Source organism: Haliaeetus albicilla, chromosome 26, assembly GCF_947461875.1.
Source record: "Haliaeetus albicilla chromosome 26, bHalAlb1.1, whole genome shotgun sequence".
NCBI lineage: Eukaryota > Metazoa > Chordata > Aves > Accipitriformes > Accipitridae > Haliaeetus > Haliaeetus albicilla.
Window position 1 is genome coordinate 19947160 of NC_091508.1, and position 25982 is coordinate 19973141.

At 43.0% G+C, this 25982-nt stretch overlaps 1 protein-coding gene across 1 annotated transcript in view; it reads left to right on the plus strand.

Annotated features, from left to right (window-relative positions):
* CCDC187 (coiled-coil domain containing 187) overlaps positions 1 to 25982 on the plus strand; it is a 47062-nt gene that overhangs the window by 1532 nt on the left and 19548 nt on the right. The window contains exons 3-18 of the mRNA XM_069771117.1: positions 40 to 83; positions 900 to 993; positions 2121 to 2190; positions 2644 to 3272; positions 4644 to 4769; positions 5195 to 5293; positions 8493 to 8621; positions 9365 to 10047; positions 10415 to 10506; positions 10636 to 10734; positions 10999 to 11678; positions 12509 to 12608; positions 17367 to 17557; positions 24001 to 24107; positions 24516 to 24626; positions 25553 to 25656. Of these exons, the coding sequence (XP_069627218.1) occupies positions 40 to 83; positions 900 to 993; positions 2121 to 2190; positions 2644 to 3272; positions 4644 to 4769; positions 5195 to 5293; positions 8493 to 8621; positions 9365 to 10047; positions 10415 to 10506; positions 10636 to 10734; positions 10999 to 11678; positions 12509 to 12608; positions 17367 to 17557; positions 24001 to 24107; positions 24516 to 24626; positions 25553 to 25656 (3358 nt within the window). The remainder of the gene's footprint in view (positions 1 to 39; positions 84 to 899; positions 994 to 2120; positions 2191 to 2643; positions 3273 to 4643; positions 4770 to 5194; positions 5294 to 8492; positions 8622 to 9364; positions 10048 to 10414; positions 10507 to 10635; positions 10735 to 10998; positions 11679 to 12508; positions 12609 to 17366; positions 17558 to 24000; positions 24108 to 24515; positions 24627 to 25552; positions 25657 to 25982) is intronic.

Below are 25982 nucleotides of genomic sequence, written 5' to 3' on the forward strand. Positions count from 1 at the left end.
GAGATGCTAAAACAAGTCTTTCATCTCTTGCTTCTACAGATGTGGCCTTGGCTTGGAAGAGTCTTCAGAAAGCCAAAGCAGTGGTACGTGCGGTTCAGGGAACACTTGCTGTCACATACTTTTATCACTTCCTATCAGCTACCTGTGCATCACCTCCACAGAGTTTTCTTTCATGGAAACAGTGTTATTGAAAGCAATGTAAACATGCCATTTTGTTTGTTCTTTTGCAAAGAACATATAACCCCTTTAATCATTTGCTAAATGACAAAAAGAGGATAAGGAGAAAAGCAAGAAATCTTAACAAATTTCACAACAGTCTTCAAAATTAATGACAAGAACAGATAAAGGTTTGCCTTCCTTGTGATTGAAGCCCTGAGCAGAACAATAGCTGACACACACTGAGCTGGGACACCCTCTGAATTCTCCCTGTCTTATTGTCCTCTTAGTAGGAAACATAATAATGCTTGTGTCAGGCACAGCAGCTGCAATCGTAACAGTGAAATTGCTTGGATGAATATATAATATCCAAATGCATGCAGTGTTGCTTGCGCAGTCAAGATGTGACACTAGTATCACACTGTTGAAGTTGCTATTGGCTGGGGTTATTCCCAGCTTATGCTGTTTCTAAAAACATCAGAGCAGCTCTGGTAAAAATCTGAGGCACACATACATGCAAAGTGTAAATAATGGAGAGAGGTGATTTCATCTCTTATCTTCCCAGTCAACTGCATTCTTTCCAACTGTAGGAAATACCACATGGAACATGCTCAGACATGCCAGTATTTACAGAGTAACTAGGAGCTGCAAAATTAATCAGAGAAACAGTGTATGCCAGCAAAAGGCTACCACAGAAAAAAAACATATGTCTCCCTTCAAAAGAAAAATCTGCCTTTTCACAGCTACAAAGGATTGAAAACAAATTTTATCATCAAACGTGGAGTTGTGCCAAATCGCAGGCAGCCAGAAGAAAGCTTTGGCATGAAAAAAGCTTTGGTGAGTTCTGAGCTCCTGGGAAACTGCTGAGACAGGGGGACTGCTTTGGTGCTGGAGGGAAGGGAAGGTGACAGGAGGTAGTGAAAGGCTCTCTTTATTGATGAAAATCAATCAGCTTTCTACTAATGTTCCCAGAAGCATATCACAATGCACTAGGAGTCACACCTTGCTGGAGAGAGCTCAGGCAAAAGATGCAGCATTAATACCCAGCAGCTACAGAAAAGTAAAAGCTACTTGTGCTTGTCCTCTGAAGTTTTTTTCCTAGGCATAACTGAAGTGATGTAAACACAGCATTTTGTTTGTTTACTTTGCAGGAAATACATAATGTGTTTAAAATCATCTCTAAAAGACGAAATGGGATAAGAAAAAAGTAGGAAATTTAACCAAATTCCAAAAGACTCTTAAAAACTAATAACAGGAACAGACTTCACTTGTTATTATTTTTGCATCTGCTGGGTATTTGTTTTTGAGATGGCTTATTGGCTGGGAACAGTTTAAGCTGCCAGCCTTTAATATTTATGGATGCTATTTCCTCCCTAAGCAGTAGGGCTTTGCACCATGCTCATGGAGATGGCTCTTGCCTGGGCCCCAGTCTCAGTAACAAGGATAGCAAGAGAGGTGTGTTGAGCGGATCTGTTAGAAGCTTTTCTGGAGCTTGTGGTTTTGCATGTGAATCTTTTTTCTTGCTCCCAAGCCATTTGAACAAGGGAAGGAAAGAGGAGATGAATGTTTCTCACTGGGTTTAAATGACAGGGGCGTGATGTGACCTGGTGGAACACACTTTAACACCATACACTGTGGTACTCAAGTAGCTGGGACTCAGGGTACTAAAGGTAACATGGGTATCTGTGCAAGCTAGTAACCAAATACTCAGTCTACCCTGCAGACCTGGGTGGCATGGAGACAGTGTACACAGAGATTTTTACACAAAGAACAAACTTTCACTTTTCCATCCCAGAACTGCAATGCTGGCAGGCTCGTTACCAAGTACAAATGAAATCGTACCCAGGTATCCAAAGGGCCAGATTTGGTTGGGGAATAGTCCCCAGTAAAAGGAACTGTTTTAATTTAATGGTTAAGGAACATTTTTGACATTTTGACATTGACATAATTTTGCTATGGTGTAGATGGCAAGAAGAACAAAGATGAAACAGCTTCAAATGAGAAAAAAAGCAATGAGATTCCTCCAGCCTGCAGGTAAATAATAACCTTAACGTACAGCATTTGGTGGATGAAAAGACGAAGGCACACATGAAGGGGTTTAACATTCTGGGATGCAGGACTTCAGAAAAAGTTTAGCATCTTACTATTTATTAGAAAAAAAGAAAAAGTTACCAAACAATTTCACCCTTGGAAATGCTGACCAACAAGACAGTGGAAAAGCCAATGCCCTGACATGAATTGTCTGTGTTAGTCTATCTGCCTATTCTTGTAATAACTCTTGTCAGGCCACTGTTTGCTTTGCACTTCCCCAAATATTATCTTCATTTGCCAAACTGTTGGTAACTGGGAAAATGCTGATCCTGTGGAGACACTGAGATCACCATCGGAGCATGTTGTACAAATTCAGCTGTCATTCATATTAGCAGGATATTGAACAATTTCATAATACACCCCTACATATTCAGTCTTGTTTTTCTTTTTCCCAAGAAAGGGAAACTGTGCTGCTCTCTCCTCTGCTTGGTCACAGACCTGTTTCCTTGAGAGCCCTGCTGTGAGCTCTGACCCATCCAGAATGATCCTTCTGTTCCCCAGGGAGGACTCACGCTCATCACCTTGCAGCCATGCCAGGAGGGAGGCTGCGGATGGCAAAGGCACACTTGGCACACGATCACCTGCAAAGAGTCTGTACCAACCAAGAGGGAACAATTTCAGGGAGCAGGCAGATTCAAGAGGTCACACAGTACAAAAGGAAAAATGTCCCTGCTCTCTGCATCACCCACCTCGTTCCCCTGCAGGGAGCAGTCCATTCTCAGCTGTCCCACCTGGCAGCAGGAGCAACGCTCCTGTGCCCACGGCTGTCCTGCTCCCTACACGCCACCTTTCATCTGCCAGCAAGCCCAGTGATCAGGAACTGGGAGAGTTGGGGAAAAAAACACCTCAAAATAAATTAGAGCAACTCAAGAAGAGAATCCAGGAGCAGAAGCAAAAGCAGCAAGTAGCATCTCAGGAGCAGAAGTGCCTGATTTCTGCCTACGCTAAAGAGCCACTGCAAAAAAGACCCCTGAAGAGAAAGGTGTGCAAAGTGGCATCCGCTCCTCCTCCTCCAGTTTACAGAGGTCAGTAGTAGCCTGGCATCTATGGAGAAACTGTGTATTACCTAACAGTGCTTTGGCACAGCTGAATAACTAACCCCACAGCTTCCACCCCACACTTTGTTATATGTGGGGCAGCAACCATGTTCATGTGATAAATTCATTTACTTCTGCAGCCCTTGGGGGAGCTATAAACCTCCCTGTGCTATACATATCAACCTGCTTACTAAGTTCACTTCTCCACTAGATTTACTCCCCAACATGCACAAATTTATAAATTTCTTTCCACAAAATAGTAACGAATTTGCTGCAAATATATTATTTTCTCCCCTTTCCTCCCACATTCTTCCTTTTGCCACATATAAAGCATGAAATGGAAACAGCAGCACAGTACTGTGGAGAAGCATCACAGGTATTTAAAGCAGGAACCGTGTAGTTCAGAGGCATTACAGGGGATTTAACAGTTCATTCAGTGGAACCAGTGTGGATCTGAAAGCAAATATTATTAGACTTCCTTATCCTGCTTTGCTGCTAAATTTGGGCCTGAAGAACCATTCGTCTACAGCTGTCACTTTAGTTTAGTGTGATTTAAGATCTCAGATTGGTGTGAGTAATGCATGGACTCAAGAGCAAGGACTGCCTACGGCTAGCACAGTTAGCCTGCCCGCTTGGCAATCTTTTCAGCCAACGGGGGATTACTGAGGGTATATTAGACTAGAGAAGACGAGCTGAAAAGCTGTACATAATAAATCTTATTGCTATAATAGCATTAGTGTTAATTCATTGGGCACTATGATCCCTGTCACACACCACAAGCTTCCATGGGTGTTTCCCTTAGATTTGCTCCAAATCACCTTTTACAGCGATGTATGGATGTATTTTACGGTGCTCACCTTGGGTCTGTGGGAGCACACATCCGTGCTGCCGTCTCCTCCTTTCGGCTGAATCAGGCAGTGCTTTCAGTCATCACCGCACAGCGTTACCCCTCCTAATACGCAGAAGCCAAAGCCACAATCCCTGCTGAGCCTCTTTTGAACATTCTCAGGGGGAAGGCTAGTTTAGTTTGTTTTTAACCCGGATCATTTTACATAACTGAGATAGGGAACTACCAGACAAACAATTCAACTTGCAGAACAGAGGCAGAACAGAGGCTGAAGATTAACAGTTCCAGATGCTCGGTTCAGATGCAGCTTGTTCAGCTTGTCTGACTGTACTCTACCACTGAAAAAAGTGTGTCACAGCTGCTTTGCCAGATACTACCTCGGTCAGATATCTGCAGTCTGACCTAGGAAGCCTGCTTCTGCTTTTCACACGTACAGGTGCTCAGTGCTATTGGATACCAGCATTTGCACTGCTCCTTACAGCCTAACAGGTTTAAAGTATCTGTTTTTCTAGGTTTTAGTGCTGTGAACCTGAGGTCTGCTCTCTCCTTGCCTGATGAAGTTCACAGAATACCAGGCAGAGAAGACTTTACCATCCCTGGACAAGGGAGGGATTATAACCCCCCCCCCAAGATCCCAGGTTAGCAATACTGTATCATAACAGTTTGTTACAGGCAACTTGCCCAAGCATGCAGTGTTTGTGTACTCTGCAGAGAAAGGTTAGTCTGGATCTCCAGAGAGATGCCAAGGGGAAAGGCGTCCCATTGCACCCACTGGATGTGCCAGTTAGGTTAGGGCTGTTTGCATGGTATGCTATTGTACGGGTAGATGGTGTCATGGACATAACCTCAGGGATCCAAGCCAATGCTTGCTTTCCTGGGACATCTCCAGTGCCAGAAAAGGTGTCCTGCTTGTTCAGTGACCAGTGTCATTAAAGAGACTCCCACTTTTGCATTCCAAGTGAATGGGGCTGGGTTTGGTTTGTTGTTGACAGCAGTCATGTCTGAAGTTTGATTTTAACTGCACACTAATTCTTTTCTGTGGTTTTTTTCCTCCTAATTAAAGACCAAAGAGAGAGAAGCTCAGCACAGAGAATTCAAACACAAAGCCAGAGACAGCCTTCACCCAAGTCCTTTGTTCTGGAGAGAGCAGCAACAGGTAAAAGTAAGGATGAAAATCATGAGAAATTACATGGACCAATGGACAAAACTGCTGGAGGTCAGTGGCATCTGGGCACTCACCTGCCAAAATCTTTAGCTGGTTATTAAAACAATACCAAATCCTAGGATTCCACAGTCAAGGACCAGAGCCTAGTTATACCAAACAGGTAACAAAGAAAACCACTGAAGGAACAGACAAAAATCAGTATTTGTTCAAGGAGGCAGAAAATGACCACCAGCGGTGCAAGGACACAAGGCTTAATTTCTGGGTTAGCTGCTGGTGAATTGTGCTGAGGCCCCCAGGTTGGGGTATCAGACTGGCCACTTTCTGTCACTGGATTTTTGGGTAAAGCTTGGCAAGTCACTGCCATACACCCCCCCACTGCCGGGCGCTCCATGTGCAAAGGACTTGCTGCACGCTTTGTGCCTGTGCCCACAGACATTACCCAAGAACCTGCCTTTGTCCAAGAACCCGCCTTTGTTACCTTTGACAATTTGTCACGCCATTGCCTGCAGCACTTGAATTCCAGACCTGCCAGGATTAAAAATCATCAGAAATGAAAAATAAGCCATATGGCCTAGGTGGGAAGAGCTGTCTGTCACCTGTTCAGTTCTGTGTTCCCTAATGAATTAAGAGTGCCACCAAAAGGCAGGGATTTCCTGGCCGCAAAATGGGGACTGAATCAAACTAGTGAAAAGTCAGATGAATTATCCACAGCCTTACTACAAAGTCAACAGCAGGAACAGGAGTCCCAATCACTAGTTCTCAGTTTTCTTTGACCCCTATGTCTAAGTGCAGATTTGAATTACTGGAGTAATTTTGTCCATTTAGTGCTATTACTTTGCCTAGGAAATGGTTGTATTCAGACTTTGTGGGGAACAGGCCAGACAGTGGAAGTGCTACCGGTGCTGCTTACTCAAAGCAGTTGTATTTTACACTAGCCAAGGTACTAGGTATGTAACTTGTGTGAAACAGAAAGAAAAAAATCCAAGCTATCTAATACCATGCAGATGAAATTATGAGCATAGCGGCATCGTGTGCTCTACTACCTAAGTGCTATTTAAAATGCATGAAATATATAATAATTTCATTCTCCCTCCTTTTTTTTTTTTTTTTTGTTTTAATGGATTGTTTGAAAAATGGCTTGATCTTCCTCTGAGAGTGGGTCATAATAAGACCATGCCACATGAAGCATTCATCATTGTAACTGCCAGTGTCATGGTATCTTTATTGGCTATTAGTTTCTGTCAGTGAAAGAGCCAAGGCAGGGCTATGAAGAGATGAATGAGGGGCAGGGGTCAGAGCTAGAGTACTCAGGAATTTGATGAATTATAAATTTGCTGTAGTTAACAAAAAATTAAGTCACAACAGCTATAAAATATTCATCTGTTCATAGGTAGAAAAAAACCACGAGAATATTTAAATCAAAAGATTTTCTTCTAGCAACTGTTTTCATCAGAAATGCAGGCTGCTCTTGAACTTTAGCATAATAGTTTCTGTAGTTAATAAACACTGTGTAGATAAAAAAGATTTAATTGAAATCAGACAACATGGTGAAGTAAAGGTTGTTAGATCTACATATTACTTTTTCAGTTGCATTCAGCGAACCTAAGACAGCATACCAAATAAATGCATCCTGCATTTTTAATACTGCTAAACTAGAAAACAAAGTAATACAGCAAGGTGGTTCATTCAAGACACTGATGGATCTTAGCCCTCCTAAGCCCAACAGATTCTGGCAATGCCATCCATGGTTCTTCCTGTTGGACACTGAACAAACTGCATAGATCTAGTGAATAATTCCTCTGAAGACTTCCCAAGTAAGTCCACATGATTATAGGAAGTGACTTCAGCCCCACAGAGAGCGAAGCTCTTCCTTGTCTGAAAAACATCATTCCATTGTGACACGGCCTAAACTGCATGATTAAGATGCGCCTCCAGAGCATCTCAGAGTCTGCTGCAAATTCAGCTGATGTAAGTGGCTGTGACTCTTCTATCAGTGGCGATGGTACAGAGCCCAGGACTGTTAGCTGAGAAGATATTGCCTTACAGCTGTTGTTCACAAAGCAAAGGGGAATCTCAGGACAACCCCATTAACCAGGCAGTCTCTGAAAGTGCTTCGTGTCCAACAGATGATTCTCAGAGGTGCTGCACACAGTCAGCTCAGCACATAGGCAAGTTTACTGAACAGAAGCTGGAAAAGCCTGACACAGTCAGTTGACTGAACCACATCTTTGAACTGAGGCTGATACTGACTTAAGAGTAAAATCTTTTCTTTAAGAAAAAGCTGTAATTTTTTCGTTGGGGGAGAATTTGGTGGGGAGGATTTCCATGCAAAAACCAAGTAAGTACTTGTTTAGTCACCTTCTGCTGGAGAAGTGGTTGCAATAAATACATAATTATGCCAGTGCAAGTATTGGCATGCTGTGAATGCAATCTGAAATTATGAAGTAAAACAGTGATAAATGTTGTCTATTATGTGACACCACCTATTAAGCAAGAATAATTTGTTTGTGCTGCATACTGCATCGTTTATTTTTGCATTATACATTGTCCCTTGTCCTGTATCATTCATTGATTCTTCCACACTGCATCCTGCTGATTCTTACCAGTTTAAAAATGAATTATTTTACTCTAGTGAGTTTGAAGTAATCACAAGGAAAATAATAGTTTCACTATCCCCCTCCCTCCGGGTCTCAAATCTGTTGGTACCCAGCAAGTACCAGCTGTCTGCAGCTGCCATCATAGAAGGACGCTCTCAGATGCTCTCAGGTCGATGTCCCGACCTCTTCTTAGTGTTCTTGAGGACTCTGGGAGTCAAGGGTTTCTGAATAAAACTTGTAAGATCTGTGTGAACATGCTACAAGTGTTAAATTATATAAATGCTAATGGCAATGCCTTAGGAAATCACTTAACCTTCATTTGTTGCCCTCATCTGATTCATGAACCAGCTCTCTGTCAGTTGGTGAATAGACCCTAGCGGAGTTACAGCCTCCAAAGTTTGAGTGCTTTAAAACCTTTTTGTTATCAAAGTAGCATCAACTTTTTTTTTAAACCTTCTCTGACTGAAACTTTTTAGATCTCCCCACACCTTGAGTGTGATTCCTGGAAAACACCATTAAAAAGCTTTATAATACAGCTACAACTTTCTTTCAAAGAACATGTGAGGGTTTAATAATTAAATACAAATCCTCTGTTTCAGGTGTGAAGGTACCGGGTGCTTCTGCATGGAGAGAAGGTCAGAAGTTAGCTAGAAAGTTGCTTGGTCCACTCCCTACATTTCCAAATCTGAGGAGCACAGCTGAAGAGCAGACCACAGCAAATGGCTTTGGTACAGTTACCTCTCTACAACACTAGTAGTTCTGGCACACAAACAAAAAAGTGGTTTATTAAAACTAGTTGAAACAAGACATTTCAAGGGCCTTCTGAGCACCTATCTTTAATGACTCTTGCAATAACTCACTTGTCAGGTTAACAACCCCCCAGAACAATTACTAAAGCTGTTGTCCGTGGTCAGCTGGCACATTGAATCCATTGTGGTTTTGAAGAGACAATGCAAATGTACTGTGTCCTTAAAATGAGACTTGTCTGGATCATGACACAGGTTATGTCTCCCCAGTAGAGATACAGCATCAGCTCCATGTCCCACACATACTAGCATACTCTGCTTTTTAGCTGTGTCGGTTTGCCAGACACAGCTGTAGAGCTTCCCCAGTTCTACCAACAGCTGAGGCTGGCCACTGAGTTCTCACCGTGCTACACTGACAAGCATAAGAGGTTTATGAGATAAAGGGTTTCACTGCCTATGTATATTAAATTCTATTTGTATTGAAGGGCCACAAAGTACACATCATTTGTATAACTGGCCACTGCAACTTCAAATTTCACCCTTACAGATTTATCTTCTTCCTAGAACATTGCAGATTTTACAACAGACGTACAAGCCTGGGCTATACATGCAAATAGTCCTCAGACCTAAAGTAGGAAGCAGGTTTTGAGATCACATGATAGATACAGGAATTGATACATCTCTGAAGTAATAACACCACTGTTGTTTCCAAATGCTTTCCACAGAACCTGGTAAAGGATTTGAATTCAAAAGCTCTGTGGTTACCCCCAGCAACTCTATTGAAAGGGGCAGCAATGCACCAACCAAGGATACAAAAGAAATACTCAGGAATTTACACTTGCAAACCCAGTATCATGACGAACACAGACATACGAGGCTCCCAAAAGAAACTGCAAAAGGAAAGGCAGAAGTTCTGCAGCGATACCTCAGGATCCATTCTCCTTCACCTGGACCTCGAGGCACATCTCCCTCTGCCTTCAGTGGGGAAAAGATACAGTCTTCATTAATGAAAGATGGGGCCATGCCCAGCACCTCAGGAAACTGCAGCAGAGGAAAAAGCACATCTTCTCAGAGACAGAAAGACTCAAGCAGCTCTGCACAGAAAGGGTCTGAAAAAGAAAACCTTAAGCACCCTTCAAAGAGGAGGGTAAACATTAAAAACCATCACTCCTACAGCCCTGAAATTGTTCAGGAATTCATGTATCGAAAGAGTCAAGAAAGAAAGAAAAAAAGCCTAGAAGAGAAAAAGTCTTTGGTGCAGGCCACAGAGATGAGAAATAAGAGATTGCAAGAAGTATACAGGAAACAGAAAGAAGCTGTTGGAAGGAAAACATGTTCTGACCAGATGCGCAAGTTCATGGGGGAAACAGCTTCTGCAAAAGAAAGTCCTCAGTGTAAACTTAAGCAAGTAAGTCATAAAGAAGTGGCAGATTGAAAACCCTCCAATCTTCATCAGTACAGCACCATGCAGGAGATGAAACACTTCATACAAATGCTCTGAAGTGTCAGGGAGAAAAAGTTTTATCTGGAAAAATAGAGCAATTCTCTTCTAATTATGGCAAGAACTGCTGGGCTCATTAGTAAGGCTGGAACCCTTGACTTCAGGGCCAAAAGCCTGGAAATCTCCATTGCTTGAGCTAAAAGAGCAGGTTTGGTTTTTGGTGCATGCAGTTTTCCAGTTACATGAACCAATTATTAAGTGGAACAAAAGCCAGATATTACCCTCATGTTGCCTAGCTATTTAGTTCTTGCACTAATGGTCACTTCTGTTCCAGGAACAAACCAGTGGTGGAATCCTGGAGAGGAATTTCATGGCCTGGGTGGATGAAACATCCTGTACTCTATTAAGTAAAGATCACGGAGGCAGGTACTCAGACATAAAAAGCATCCCAGAAAGCTTCTTTCTCAGGACACGCTGGAGACTTTTCACAGTATTCTGTTGTAAACGATACAAAATAGAGCAATGGACTAATGTACTGTCATATCTCACCTTAAGGTCAGCCTCACTGCACCGTGGTCCAGAGAGGTTACAGAACCTGGGAGCGTCTGGGAGTGCTTTCGAACATGGAAGGACACCGACGCTCTGGCTCTCCAGGTTGAGGCAAACTTTTCAGCCTACTTTTACGTTTTCTGTTTTTAAATAATAATTATTCCTTGCCAGCCCCAGGCTGATTCTTCTCCGCATCTGTCAGCAGTTCATGTTCCATCCTGAATCTATCATTTGACAAATGTATCTATAGACAGAGAAATCTATTTCTTTTTCTTTTGTGAAGCGCTTTAGCTGAGGATAGTGGTCTGTGCAGAAAGCTACTGTTACTTTGTCTTTATAACGTGACACTTCTCCTTTTTGTTTCAACAGGAATCAACTTCTAGAAACAGTTCAATCACCTAAAAAAAGAGAGGCATTAGCTTCTCCAGCACCACTGGAATCCGAATGCTGGTTTCTCAGTCCTCTGAAATGTCAAGACTTGAGGGACTGCTCTCCCCCAGCTCTTCATACACCTCCTCTGAGCTTTTCCCTTCCTCAGAAAGATGCAAAACCTTACTCCCAGGACTTGACTTCTGGTCTTTCTCCATACAGAAGTAAACATGAGCGAGTGAAAGCCATACGTGGTCTATCCAAGGAACTTACAGAAAAGATTGAGAGGGCAACTAAGAGACTGAATGCAGCAAGCTGGGTTAAAGAGTCTGCTGACAAAACATCTACAGAGACAACTTTGGACATTTACAATGAGTCTTCTTCTGTCCCAGAGCCTGAGACATCCAAGGATGAGCAAGACAGGACAATGACTATACAAATGCTTCTGGACACCCCAGATCCTGATGTGTTATGTGTGTCTTTAGATAAAGAATCTCGGGGACTGGGCAGGATTAGCCTTGTGGATAGCACTGAGGGAGCAACAGCCTTGGACAGACAGAAGGAAATACCCGCTCCTTTGCCTGGCAGGAGCGCTGCAAGCAAAGAATTACCATGGATCTTTCGTAGCGCAGAACAGAGGCATCTCAACACTGGGGAAGACCTGAGCAACACATTGCAAGGTAGATCATATTGACACAATGCAACAGTGAGACTCAGATGCCATAGCCCAAGTCTTCCAAAGCTACAAAGCAGTGTTTAAGCCTGATCTCCCCCTGGCTATTGAAAGCGTGGTGTCTTGGAAAATTCCTGAGCAGTGGTTCTTCTAGGCTGTATCAATACTGCTCAGAGGGAGCAGTTGCTGGAGCCTTGAGTGTTTGCAGGTTTGTTCTCTGCACAGCTCACAAATGTAATGCCAAGAAGAGTCGCAGGTGCCCTCAGCAAGCAGCACAGGCAGCCTAGGGACCCTCTGGCAGCAGCAAGTACAAGCGCCACTCCATATGCTGTTCAGTATCTTTAGATCAGTAGGGCAGAACCATGAAATTCCAGCAAATCTCCTCAGACTGGACGGTTGACAGGATGTTAGTAGTGACTGACTTTTCTTATATGTCCCTTTAGTTAGCCCTGAAAAGTCCATCAGTCCCCCTGTGAAAGAAGAGATCGGACTGAAGTAGGGGCTATCACATTAAGAAGTAATGATCTAGCTTGAGTAATGATCTAATTACTTTCTTCTCCTCTCATTGCACCTGTGAAACTACATCTCTTAATTTTATCTGTGGTTTTGCCACTGATTTTGGACACATCGCTTCACCTTGTGGAGCCTAGGCTTTCCCAGAAGTAAGAAAGGAATTATAAGCCTAACCCCACGTACTTAGAAATCTGTGGATAAGAAGAGCTATATGGAAGTTAAGTGCTCATATATAAGTAGGCAGAGAATAGATGCCAAAGCTTGGGCCATTTCATTTCTACAAAGAGCATATCTATTAAATGCCCTCATTTGTCTTTTTAAAAGGTTTTCCTGTGAGTAAGGGCTCTGAGGTGGACACAAGCCTATTGCACGAAAAGCCAATAACCAGCCCAGCCTCTCCATCTCACAGATTCCTCACTAGAAGGTAAACAAATTTGGATATATTATTCCCTGCTAAACGCGCCACACACACACGTAGTTAAAACGAATAGCGCCAATTCAGCACGGAGCCAGACTGCTCTTTACTCCTTACCCAGCGAATTGCCAAGTAGGCAGATTTTTGACACAAGATAGACTGAAAGAGGGAACCACCTATTTGTAAGAGAGCTGGAAGATCAATAGGAAAGGTTCAGCCGGGGGTTGTTTTTTTGGAGCCGTGGAGCTCCCCTACAGCACTTTTGCCCTGGATGCAGCCCGAGGAGCCTGCGAGCTGAGGCGGGGAAGGTTTCTTGCCATGCAGCCCAGCCCTTGCCCCGGGGAGCTCTGGTTCTCCCACCGCGCTCCGCAGCGGGGGCGGCCCCCGGGGGGCGGCGGGGCTGCGGCGGCGGGGCTGACCGCTAGGGGGCGCCATAAGCCCGCCGCCGGGGCGCCCCCTCCGCGCCCGCCGACCCCCGAGTCCCCCCCGGGTCAGAGCTCCGTGTCCGGCACCTTGTGCCTCCCTCCCCGGCCCGGTAAAACAAAACCCCTCGGTGTTTTAACGTGTGGCGTTGGCAGGAGGAGAAATGGATTGTGAGTACCTAGTTAAAGCTCCGCTGATCTCCTTTTTGCGGGGGATTAGAGAGTGATTTAATCAACCGAATACTAGAAATCCGTTTTGAGTAATTGTTTTCACTCACTTGGCGCCGAAAGTGGGTGAAAAATTCCGATTTTTCTCACAAACATCAAGTTCCCTCGAACAGGACGCATGTCGGAGCGTGGTGATTATTATGGAAAGTAGGCTTTGAGGCAGGAAGTTTAGAAAAAAGAGATTACATTAACACAGGTTGTTTTCAGTCAGCCTACGTTAATCAAATGTTTAATGTAGATGGCAGTCGATAGAAAACCCTCTGCGTTTAGCCTGTATCTTAGAGCGCAAAGACATATTTGTGTAACTGCCCCAGGTGGGTCAACCCTGGTGACAGGGAGGACCATGAAGGGACCCGTTAGTTCAGACACAATTGCTAATTGCAAACCAGACTGTGCCCCTGTCCAGCTACAGAGAAGGACAAAGCCGGAGTCCCCGCAGGGGCCGCACATCTCTGCAGAGAGGTCTTCCCTTAGAGAATAAATCCCCTGAGCCCTAGATTAAATATGACCTGGACAGGCATTACCAAAGAAAGGACATATGTGCAGCAAACTGGCCACTGTGTCCCCAAATTCCCATTCAGAGTGAAGGAGGAGGTGTTGGTGCTGCAGGATCCCTGCCTAGGTGGGGATGGAATGGCTCTGCTTACCGGGCAGTTCATCGGGTCCTGGGACCGAGCGGGCTGTGCCAAACTGCTTGCAGTTAAACTGCAGAAAGCTCTAATGGGAAGAGCGGTTTGTTTAACTGAAGGCAGGATATAAGGCACAGCATTCTTTTTAAGAAGATTGTTTACAGCTTTACAGTGCAAAGTAAACAAGAGGAAAATGAAAATTGGAGAGATAAGTCCAGACAGCTCAGCTTACCAAAGTTATGAAGAGTAATTACTGGAATTACTGAGAGTTAAAACCCTGTTCTTTGTGCACAGCTACCACATTCACAAAGGCTGGGCTGATTTCTGCTCTGAGAGATCAGTTGCAAGGATTAGGGAGCTGTTCTGTCACAGAAGATGGCAAATGTATAAAACATGAGCACTCGGCACTCAGAGCGTGCAGTGAAGTGTCAGAGCTGCGTACGCACTGCGCCTTAGAGAGCACAGCCCACCAGCCTGGAGAAAATGGTGGGGTCCATTACTCTTGTCTTGAAGCGTGCGTGTTTATAGGCAACTCTAATTCACGGTAATGGAAGGTAGGTGCAGAACCCCCTTGGGCCCCGAAGGGAATAGCCCCTCCGCTGTAATGGACAAGCATCAGACAAAGTAGAAATAAGACAGATTGCACTGATCTCCTGAACAATGCAATTACTGAGAAAGCAAAGCTCCCGTGTGTTTGAGCAGTGGAGTCAAAGTCCTCAGAGCATCACAGAAAGAAAAAGACCAATAAAACCTCCCAAACAATAAATTGCAACCCTGTTGCAAATGCCGTTTCAAAAGATGAGGAGAGCTACTTGCAGATAAAATATCACTGTATTTAGAGATTAGAAGTGGGAAGTGTTGCTATGTTGTGAACGACTCCAGACTCATCTCCTTGTGGGTTGAGGGCTCCCTCTAATGCACCAGTAGTGACAGTAAGGGGACGATACAAAGGAAAGACCACCCCATGTCTAACCCTTTCTTAGCCTCTAGTGTAATAGATAATACAAAGGTTCAGTGTAAAAGCCTGTCTTTGAGTTGTCTTCAGCTTTTATTTGCATATGATCTAGATTCTAATTTTGCACCTAGTCCTGAAGCCTGCACACTCACTCATGGGAAGCAAAAGTGGATGAGAGTCCTTCTGTACACACCAGCAGGCAGCACATGCCAGTAAGGACAACGTGAGGCTTCCATGACCAAGCTGTTCCTGAAGTTGCTCTGGTACCAACCGATTCACATGCCTGCTGAGGGCATACATCTATGATCTGATCAGAGAGAAAGCCACATGGTAGAGGAGCACCAGTGTGTTAAGGAGGTGACTGAGGAACACGTTTTCCAGAGTCGTAATTCCTCCTGCTGCAGACACATTTGCCCTGTGAGTGCATAAATCCCATACGGGGGAGTGTTAGTAGGGAGTGAAGGAAGCGTGTCTCTTCAAAAATTTACAGGACTTGGCTACCAGGTGGGGATAGTGCTGTGTCTTAGCCCTTGGTAAATCCATGCCTGTGTAGCTCATCACCGGTGTAGCTAGAGGTAGGTTAGAGAATATGATAGTGAAAGCAGCTGAATTGGGTCTATGCTCTGACTTCCACTGTTGCTACCAGCAATAAAGAGTTATGAGTCCACAGTTGGCTACAACGGATGTTCTCTTCAAGAGTTCATCTAAACCAAGCCACCTGTTAAAAACTGACTGTTTGCTGGCCTCATTCACAAATACAAAACATCCAGTGTTACAAAGTCAGCACTCTTGAACATGATCTTATCCACAGCCAGTTTCAACAACACAGTTTTGTGTTTACATGTTTAATTATAGCTGTGAAAACAGTGAGTCATGTTCATGCAAGAAATCCTGCAGGTGCCTCTTTCCATAAGAAATGTTCCCATTTCATGCACGGCTGCTCTGCAGTCCACAGGGGCGGCTGACGGAGATTTGTTGCTAATGCAAATGACACACTGATGGGAATTCTCCAAACTGCCAGAAAATGCGTATGCAATTTCATCCTTATTTTGATTCAGTTACCCATATAAGTGGATTTCTGTTACATTCTTGAGAGTCAAAAAGACCATAACACTTTGGCCGTAAGTTCAGTTTTGAAACTGCCCTGGGCAGCCTCACAGGCTAGAGCAGAGCAAGCAGCTGCCAGGCAGAGGCCTGATGTCCTGAAACAGTTAGCTGTTAGATCACAGCTCTGCCTCCTACTGTGGACCAAATAATGCTTTCTCTTTAGCCAGTGCAAATCCAAAGAGCCTCATCTGGGAATTGTGATGGTTTATGCCCACTGCAGAGCTGGCTGTGTCTGGAAGAGAGGGGTTGCTGGCCACTCCTGTGTAATCCCAATATTTTCTGTAGAATCTGCATTGACTTTCACCGATGTTGGCAATAGCCTTCCCAGAAAACAGGCAGGGTTGGATTTGGACCTTGGCATCAGCCTCTCCAAACAGAAGTAGGCATTTCTCAAGAGCCAAAGAAAACAGTGGCATTGACTAAAAAACCATCACAACACAAATGCAGAGACAATACTCAGTGCATTTGCCCAACAAATATTAGAACTGCTTCTTAAGAAATCTCTGCTACCTCTTCTCTTTCTCTCTCATCCACCTTTGCTCCCACTTTCTGAAGACTACCTCCAAGACATGTTAGTGGAAGCTGTTCTAATCGTTTTAGCAGTTTCTGGGTCATGAAAAACAAAGAAAAGCTTATTAACAAGAAAAATGAGATAAGATTTCCCTAAGCTGATTGCCAACAAAAAAAATTTTCCACATTCATTTTTCTGTATAAAAAAGAAAACATCTGTCACCATTTCAATGTGTCTCAATGTCCCTGCATGTGTTTCAGCTGAGGCTTGATCAATAAATGCCCATTTTCACACCTTCCTTCCTAATCTTTTTAGTTAAGCTCAGATAGTTACAGATCAAAACAAAGTAAAACCAGTTAGCTGAGATCTTCATCAGGACTGTGGGACTTGGTGCTGACATTGTTTTGAAATATTAAAGTATATATATCAATAGCAAATGTTAGTTGGGCCACAGCCATGCTCAGCACAAGTCCCAGAAACACTGGAACAGAGATCAGTACTTTGTGTTTCTAAAAAGATTTCAGATAACTTTGCCAAGGTTCAGAGCTAGATTGTGCAACAAAGTCCTAACAATGGCACGGATTGTACAATGCAGCCCTCATAAATTAAGCTTCAAAACTGCAAGGTGGTTGTTTCTATTTGCCACCAGGTTGAAAAATATCCAGTTCTTCAGAGCAGTAATTAGAGTAGGTGAAGACAAGTGTTGTGAGCTTTCCTGACAGCATCAAGGTACAAGAAAGGGGATTTTGTACATTGGCAGGTATGACTTTCCAGTCAGTCTTTTGTTTCCATTTAACAAAATTTAATAAATGATAGCTTTGTTAAAATGAAATAACCGTTTTTTAGTTTAAGAGATTCCTTATGCACATGCAAGATCTCAAAAACTCTCTAATTGTTTTTGTTACCTTGACACAGTCCGCAGAGAGAACTCACCGCTCAGAGGAATCACTACCCATGTAGGACTATTTTGAAAGTTCAGAATCAAGAGGAGATTGCCAACCAGTCTCCCAGAGAGAGCCTGAGGACACCGGACAGCCTCAGATTACAGCCCTCTGCTGCTCTAAGCCCTGGAGCTGAGACTCACGACGCCTTTGAGTGGGACTTCGGTAAGGTGGCATTCCCTAAAGTGTCAGAGCGCGGTGGTTACTCAGTGCCCTCCCAAGGTACTTCTTACTGTATTGCAAAAGAATGAATAGTGCTTCGTTGCAAGAGAATTCTTGCCAACGGTTCTGACTAGGACTGAAAAGACTTCTAGGGTGAGGGGGAATTTCAAATAGCTGGTTCATGTTCCAAATTTTGAAGGTGAAGAATGAATATATGAAAAAATGTCCCCTCAATTTTCATGTCCAATTTAACAGATACATCCCACTAAAAAATGCAATAGAAATGCTTCGCCTTTTCCATGCAGCGCTGTGCTGTTTCACAGGTGTGAATTCAGCAGAGCGACACCTCACAGGTTGCTCCTGTGCTGAGTTACACACGCAGCAGCTACAGACAACCCCCGATGGAACAAACCCCCTTCAAATCAGAGACATTTTCAGCACCCTGCAGCTTCATCTGAAGGTCTCAAGGAGCCTTGCAATTAATTCTTCATAACTGTCACATCAGATAAGTGTTGGATATTATCCTACGGATCCTGCAGGGCTGAACAAGGCAAGAGTGGGGTGCAGGGCATCACCACTTCTGCTCAGAACAAATGTTTGCATAGAAACAAGGGAAAGTTTGTGGCCGAAAGGGTTAAATGGCAAACAGTAGCATGCAGGCTGCTCTGTCTGAAGAGATCTCTGCTTGCTTCCACCAAACAGTAGCAGATGGTGCATTGTTTTAAGGGCTTTTCCGAGACAAAAGAACAAGATCAGATAACCTGTCCTCAAAGAGGGTACTTAAAAAAAGCCTTTGCTCTTATTAAGGATTCTTATTGTTTTCCCCACAAAATTTTATACGTAATACTGGATTTTGACGTGGTCGAGAAGCCAACCTTGTTTACTATGCTTCTCCCCACCCCCCAGGGACTAGGAGGGCATCTTACATGATTGGACAGTAAGTCTGTTGTCTGAAGTGTTTACCATAAGCGAAAGACAATGTATTTATTTAATATTAATAACTAAGGGCCCCAATTCTGGAAGCTATCTGGCAAAAAGACCCTGCCGTCCACTGTTCACCACATGAACAACAGCAACTGCTGCCTCTTGCCTCTGCCAGGAGAAACCTTCACCTTCTCTGAGCATTTGCAGGAGCTGACAGCTTTTGAGTGTGCTCAAGCCCAAGGTTTGACTGTAAGCCAGCAGTTCTACTATGGGCCATGTTGCTGCAGATGAGGCACAGAACTGTCATGCTGAAGACAATGTTGTTTTGAAATATGGGTCACAAGTGGATCCGTTCACCACTCTTATCAGGAAAAGGGCATTCAGACGCAAGGCTGTATTGTCTGCTATAAAGCATCACACCAGCAGTTGATTCTGTTCTCTTTCACAGAACACAGAAGTCACCGTGCACATGCAGCATAATGATGTGCAATTATACAACTGCTGCAAAATATAAATATTAATATAAAATATAAATATTTACCTTTGAAAGAGACATGCAGCCCCATAGCTAATTGCTATGCCAAAGACATGACAAATTTTCTGTAGTAAATATACTTGGCAAAATAACAAATTTCATTTTCAAACATAATAAAGCACAGTATAAGAAGCAGATATTCACAAAATATTTGTAACTACTGCCTGGAGGAAGACAGCGAATCTGTCCTGAACTGTTGAATTTTCTTTTTAAACACAGCCAGTATAAAATCCAGAATTGCAAATGCTATAAGAACATACTGTGATGAACACAAATTGTCTCCACAGGCATCACTGGAAAGTATTTCATGTACCTCTTATATGCATCTCTAATCGGTTTAGGCACAAAACTTGCTATAACCAAGTGAGCTGACGAGGAAGTGGTTTGCACATTCTGCTTACCTCAGAGACACCACTACATAAAATCTTTCCATCATTCCTGCCAGACCACCAGGTCTCTTCCACAGGGAGCTGAGAAGATGAGCTCTACTTTCCTTGGTACTGCAGCACACCCTCTGAATATAGCCCACAGTACCCAAGTTTCTGTATTGCTATTAAATAAGGGAACTAGGTGATTTGAAAAAATATTTTGCCTGTGCCCCTTCGTACAGCCTTGTGACTGGACTATGAGCCAGATTGGACTAAATGAGCCAGAAAGCTCATTTCATCGGGCCAGACTTTTGTTTCTTTTTTGTATCTGAGAGATAACAAGGTTTAAGCTGAAATTAATTGTTAAAAAAGTATTTTCTAAATGTTGAAGCTTAAGCATGACTACTGATTTAAAGTAATTTGCATTAGGAAAGCAAATTGAATGCTCTTCATTATTCTTAAAATGCAGAATTTTAACATGGATTACAAAGAAAATATACATAACATCTTTCCTCTTAACTGCTGATTGACATATTCTTTCATATCACTAGAGGGAGCTGCCTTCTTGCTTCTAGCAGAGGGAGGAATGATTAAATTAGTGGAATCAGCAAAGTAGCGTGACAGCATGGTTTCAGCTAATTGTCCTCTGATTGATAGTTTTGAGATAAGACAGCTCTTCGTGTTTCACTTCAAAATCCTACACTGTCTTTTTTTATTTTACAAAGCTTCTGCCTGGTGAAGCTTCAGTGAGCTCCATCATCAGCCTTCAAATGTCTCTAAAGTAGCCTGCAATGATGGCAGCGTTGAAGCATAGCATGCTTCTTGACTCTGTGACAGGCAACACGAGAATTGCTCTTGAGAATTGCTCTCATTTCCTTTGATACCAGTTTTCTTCCTCTGAACTAGTTTCTTTCCATACCCACAGAGACTGTGTTTGCACTGCTTATTAGCTGGCTTATAAATCATCATATTGCCTGTGTGTGCACAAGAAATGACGACTTTTTCCCTCTCCATGCTACTACCCCATAGTGTGCTGTTACTTGTAAAACAGCACTGCAAAGCATGTGGACACGTGTGCATTTCTTACTCTGTGGAGTCCAGTGTTGCTTTGCCACATGGGTTGGGGCTTTGGTTTCCATACTGCAAGCGTAGTGGATTGAGGGAATTTAGTATAATTGGTGAGCTGTAGAAGGAACATTCCATGGAAATTCAGGGTTCTGCTTAGGTCCAGACTCAGGCCCAGCTCTCTTGCTAGCCTGTGGCAAGAGCTGCTCTGCTGCTCTGCATGTGATATGCCACACGTGGAAGGGTCAGCAGCAGGGTGAGGTATTGCCATGTGCTGCAACATCTGGCTGGAAGCTGAACTCTAGCCAACCCTCCGCACTAAAGGATTTAGACATAAATACAAAATATGCAGAGGACAGGAGCAGCACAGACCACATTAATCCCCTTGTTTAGCAAGCAGCTACTCTTCAATGACAAGTGGGATACCAGATGTAGTCATAGAGGAGAGAAGAAACTGATTCAGCAGGCGTGGAAATACAGATTCTCCAAGGTACTCAAGAATGCAGATCAGCCCCTTGGCTTTCCTGAGTAAACAAGCATAACCTTCAAGTTCAGAGCCTCTTGCGTAGGTATTGCTCTTGGCTCACAGGTCTTGCTGAAGAAGGGCCAAACAGCCATCCTGTTCGCCCATGCTGCATATCTCAGCTGGGATCAGGAGTCAGCAAACCTCTCTTCTGTATCCTCAGTTACTTGTCATCACTACAGCTCAGTTCCTGCATGCTAACAAAGTATTGAAATGCCTGGGTGGTATTTCACCCATCCCTTCACTTACCTGAAGAGCATCCTAAAATAATAAAGCAAATGAGCTAGCCCAGTAATTTTGGAGGGGGAGGATTCCCCTGCCCTTGGTATCAAATGGGTCAACTCCTTCTGGGTCTGTTGCACCATTTTACAGCAGCATTTCAGGACTCTTTACGCCCCATCTTCATACACCTCCAGGCAATAATGTAGTCAAAGTTATGCTTACATCTGAAGTTGCAAGTATGTATTTTTGTAATAACTGGTTTGGACTGATTGCTGACATGGGCAGAAAGAGAAAAAGCTGTCCTTGAGTAAAGCAGCAGTAAGTGCTTCTGCCTAGCTTCAAGTGATTAGAAAAATGAGACTTTTAGCCTGGCTTTTTTAATTATATGTCACAGAGATTCTACAGGGCTTTACTGAGATTCTGCAGGTGCAGCGGAAAGTGATTTAATAAATAGCATTTTTTTAAAAAGACTGAGTGTATGTACATTGAAGCTATCTGGGTATGCAGTAAAATGCCATTCATCATAACATAAGAGGACGTGAAATTTAGCCAGATGGTATTTTCTTTAACACAGGATATTGCAACACAAGAAATGCATCTGGAAATAGCCACAATTAGGAAAACTATGTTCAAAAGGAGCGAAAACAGAACAGAACAAACTTTTTATTCACTTTGAGATCAATACTACTGGTCAGGCTTTGAGCAGAACAATAACATTTTTCAGTTTGAGGGACAAATTGAAAATACTTGTCAGTTTTAAACTATATCCTAATACATTACCATACTTCAGAATGGCCCAGATATTAGTATTAAAAGCTACTCAGACAACTTAGCATTAATACATTTAGCTTGTAAATTTTTTTAATAAAATGACCTTATTTGTTAGTATTGAAGGAGTCATCCTCATCTGGCTTTTGAAAGTGATGAGCTGTCTATATACCCGCTGAAGAACTGTTCACTTGTCTTTTTTCTATTACATTGCTTAAAAACAGTAATAAAACTTCCCTGTAGAAACAACAGCTCTTTCACTAACAGCATTTTCCTAAATATACCATTTCACAAAATCATCTCTGGTAACTACAAGCGCTAAAGAGTCTGAATGAGTCCCCAAATTAGAAAGATTGGGGCAAAACCAAGACTCTCTTAAAATGGATGAACTTTTTATTGGACATGTGATTTCTAGGTAATTCAGTATGATTATGTCTTTTCAAACAACCCTCCAGAACCAGGAGACAGGCGTTACAGAAATAAGATGGGATTTTCATCCAGTCTCTTGATTCGGAAAAGCAGGGGGTTAAGAAAAGCCTTCTATAGTAACACTGTAGGAGGTAAGTGAAATTTGCAAGCAGGCCCTTTATAAAAACACAGCAACATTCTAATAGAAAATCTTCGTTGGGCTTGAAGCATTAACATTTTATTTCATTCACATCCACATAAACAAAAAAAGCATCCTGGCATGCAAAGAAGCCCACGTCTCTGATCCTTCCATGTTAAAGATCCTTCAGTATTTAAAGTGAAAACAAACTGTGCATGTTGTGGGCTTATCCTGAGGCATGGGGTAATATGGATTCAGACAATCTGGATAGGGATACAGATTTTATCTCAAGTTTCCAAGTCAAACCTATTTCTATTTATGACCCACACTTCAATTCATTTATAACTCTGGTTGCTGTGACAGTGGCACAGCACAGAGTAAACACGCAACCTGTTTGCATAAGCTTAGCAATTCATCTGAGAAGCTCAAAGCAGCCAAGAACATATCACTGGTAAACATTACATCACCTATACTGTAAAAGACAGACAGGAGAGTTACAATAAGAAAGTAGCAGTGAAATAAGCGCACCTGGAACAAGAGTTGTTTTCCCCACTTAAAAGTGAAAGCTTTTTTTTCACGGGTTTGTCTCCCCATGACAAAAGAGAGAAATCAAGCCTGCACCCCTGTACAGGGAGAAGCTGCGAGATGGAGGGGGCACACTCAATGCTGCTGGAGTTCCCAAAGAAGTGACCAGGTTGGGAAGCTTTTCTTCTTTTGTAACTAGTGGGTCTGACCCTGTTGGTGCAGTAAAGGAGCCGTGGTAACAAGAGTGACCATAACCCATGCTCTGGACTTCGGGCTTGGAATGGGAATCACTCCCCAGTCCTTCTCTTTCCTGGCATAGGCCCTCTTGAGTCCTACCTCTTCCCCTCTCCCCAGTACTTACAGGACTTTACGCTAACAGATTTCTTGAGAGGACGTAGGTAGTGACATTTTCCTCCTTCAGATATGGTAGAAGAAGTAAATGTATGCAGAGAAGTTATTCCAGGAATAAAAGCAGTTGTCAGATTTGGGAGGCTTCCAAAAATAGGCCCTGGAAGGATACAAAAGGAAAAAGCAGTTAGGAACAATGTACATATATCCCCTTCCCCTTTTGGTGATCCCTTGTTTAAGTCTATGTATTAGGATTCAGGCATGTTTCGAGAAGCACAGTCAGGCCTGAAACACTGCAAAGAATGCTGAGAAGCAGATGCCCTGGTACCCTATTGAAAATACTATGATACTGTTAGATTATTTACAAGGTATACTGGCCTCAATGGTGATTCAGCAAGGCAGCCCTGCTGGCAAAACACTTAGCAAATGCTTAAATCCCAAAGGACTTTGGCAGTGTAGAAACACATTTTCAGGGCAGTAATGAATCTGAAAAACTCTGTCTCCACTACCTCTCTCTGGTTAACTCTGATACTTTCTTCAGCTGGCATCTATTAAGTGGAGTACAGATTTTTTTTTTTTTTTTAAGTAAGAAATGGTGACTGTTAACATCTATTTCCTAAGCTTCTGCAGGTGAGGGAGACCCTAGCTGCACAGAACTGGAAGACAAACACAGGAGCCATCTGGACAATTTGAGGCAAACCTCCCTACTACTGGCTCACAGACTGAAGGTACAGTAAGCAACCTATGCAATAAGCAAAGAGCAATTCAAGTTCTGCTATCCCAGGTTAAAAGGTGATAGCCATCCCTGGATTCAGGTGTGTTTAGGCTATAATCAGCTGGCATCAGCTGACTCTGCATCAGGTTTATAAACCCCAAGTAGCTGTAAAGGAGAGGTATCAGCCTTAGTTTGTTATTTGGAGGTCCTAGTCTAGCACTGGTGGGCAAGAATGCATTGCTCTGCTGCAGCCAAAGCAAGCAGTTGTACTGCCTTCCAAAGGTAGCAGGATGCGACAGGAGTTGGCTGCACAATACCGTGCTGACTCCTCTTGGAGTTTGCTGCCCTTTGCCCCCCACCTCTGAGGAACCATGTGGCTTAGTTAAAAATATCATTTATAGCATGTCATTTGCTTATGCAGGTCCATCAGCTCCAGCAGAAACAGCAGCTTACAGTGCTGAGGGAGAAAGCAAAGATAGAAGTTGAAGAAAGCCAGAGGTTTTTGACTGACCTGCTTCAGCACAATTTAGAGGTAAGTTATCATTTCAGATCCTGTGCTACTGCTGCTGGATTCAGCAAAATGTTCCTCCAAACCCCACTGTTGGTTTTTTTTTTTCTCACTCAGAGTCCCTTAATCAAAAGGAGTTTTTTAACTGATAAAAACTGTAGATCAGGGTGTCTTTCTGGAAGGGCCCCGGTCTCTCAGGTAATGAAGTCCCTTAGGCTGTCATTTGGGTTGTTGATCTGAAATCACTTAGGTACTGCAGCTTTTGGTGTCTATGGCTGGTTTTGCTGTAAAATCAAGAGAAGGGTTTTTAAGTCCTCGAGAGATCATTACTGGGATACTTCCTCAGACATCAGAGCCTAGTGAGATGCTAATCTTGACCAAAAAGTACCCTTTCAAAAAACAAACAAAAAAAAGTAGCAAGCTGTTTATTTGTTGGTTGCCTTCCAGCCTCAGATTTTGAAGTCAGCTAGGAACTGATGGACTTCAGTGTATGTTTGTTAGAATAGGAATTTAGTCCCACATGCATAAACACAAGCTCAAACCTCGTGCAATTCCAAGCTCTCGTTACATCGTTGAAAATATTTGCTTTGGAGGATACTTTAGCTCAATTAATATCTTCAGTATGTTTGAACAGCTCAGACAGAAGTGATCTCTGTATGTTTTTTTTAAAGCCCTTAGGATGAACACAGTACCCTGACTCCCATGAAAGCAGCTCTAAATACACAACAGTTTGTGAGCTGTTATACCACCACACTTCCATATGCCCACACAGTTATTTCACTGTGAGTAGTATCTAGCTCATTTGTTAATCCAAACCTTTAGGAATTATTGGCATATGAACAGCATTATCTACAATGAAGGACATTCCCAAGAGGATGAGGGAAGAAGGCTTAAAAGTTCTGCCTTTCACGTAGATCATTCAGGTCTACAGACAATTTCTGTGTTTGCAGGAGTGCAGTAGCTCCAAAGGCAGTTATCCTTCAGTGCCAAGATTGGACCACACAGAGCAAATGTGGAGAGGATACCAATCAGAAGGTGACAATGCAGCTGGCAGGTACAGAAGGCAGTATATAACGAGGCACTCTGATGGTTTAGCCTGTGGTTTGACTATATGAATGACTTGGGGCACTAAAGCATTTGCACTGTGCTGTTTCTAAAATGGATGTTCATTTCAAGTCATTTAAGAACAGCCTACGTGGCTGTCATGTTATCTTTAAGACTATGGCCTAACGATTTTATTCAATTGCATCTCTGCTGTGAAGTATCAGTCTTTGCAATACAGTCTTTCTACTCCAATTTATGCACAAACCATAGTATAAACATCTTTCCAATGTTGTTGGAGATTTTGCATTTTTTAAAAGGTAGAAGCCCCTTTGAAAC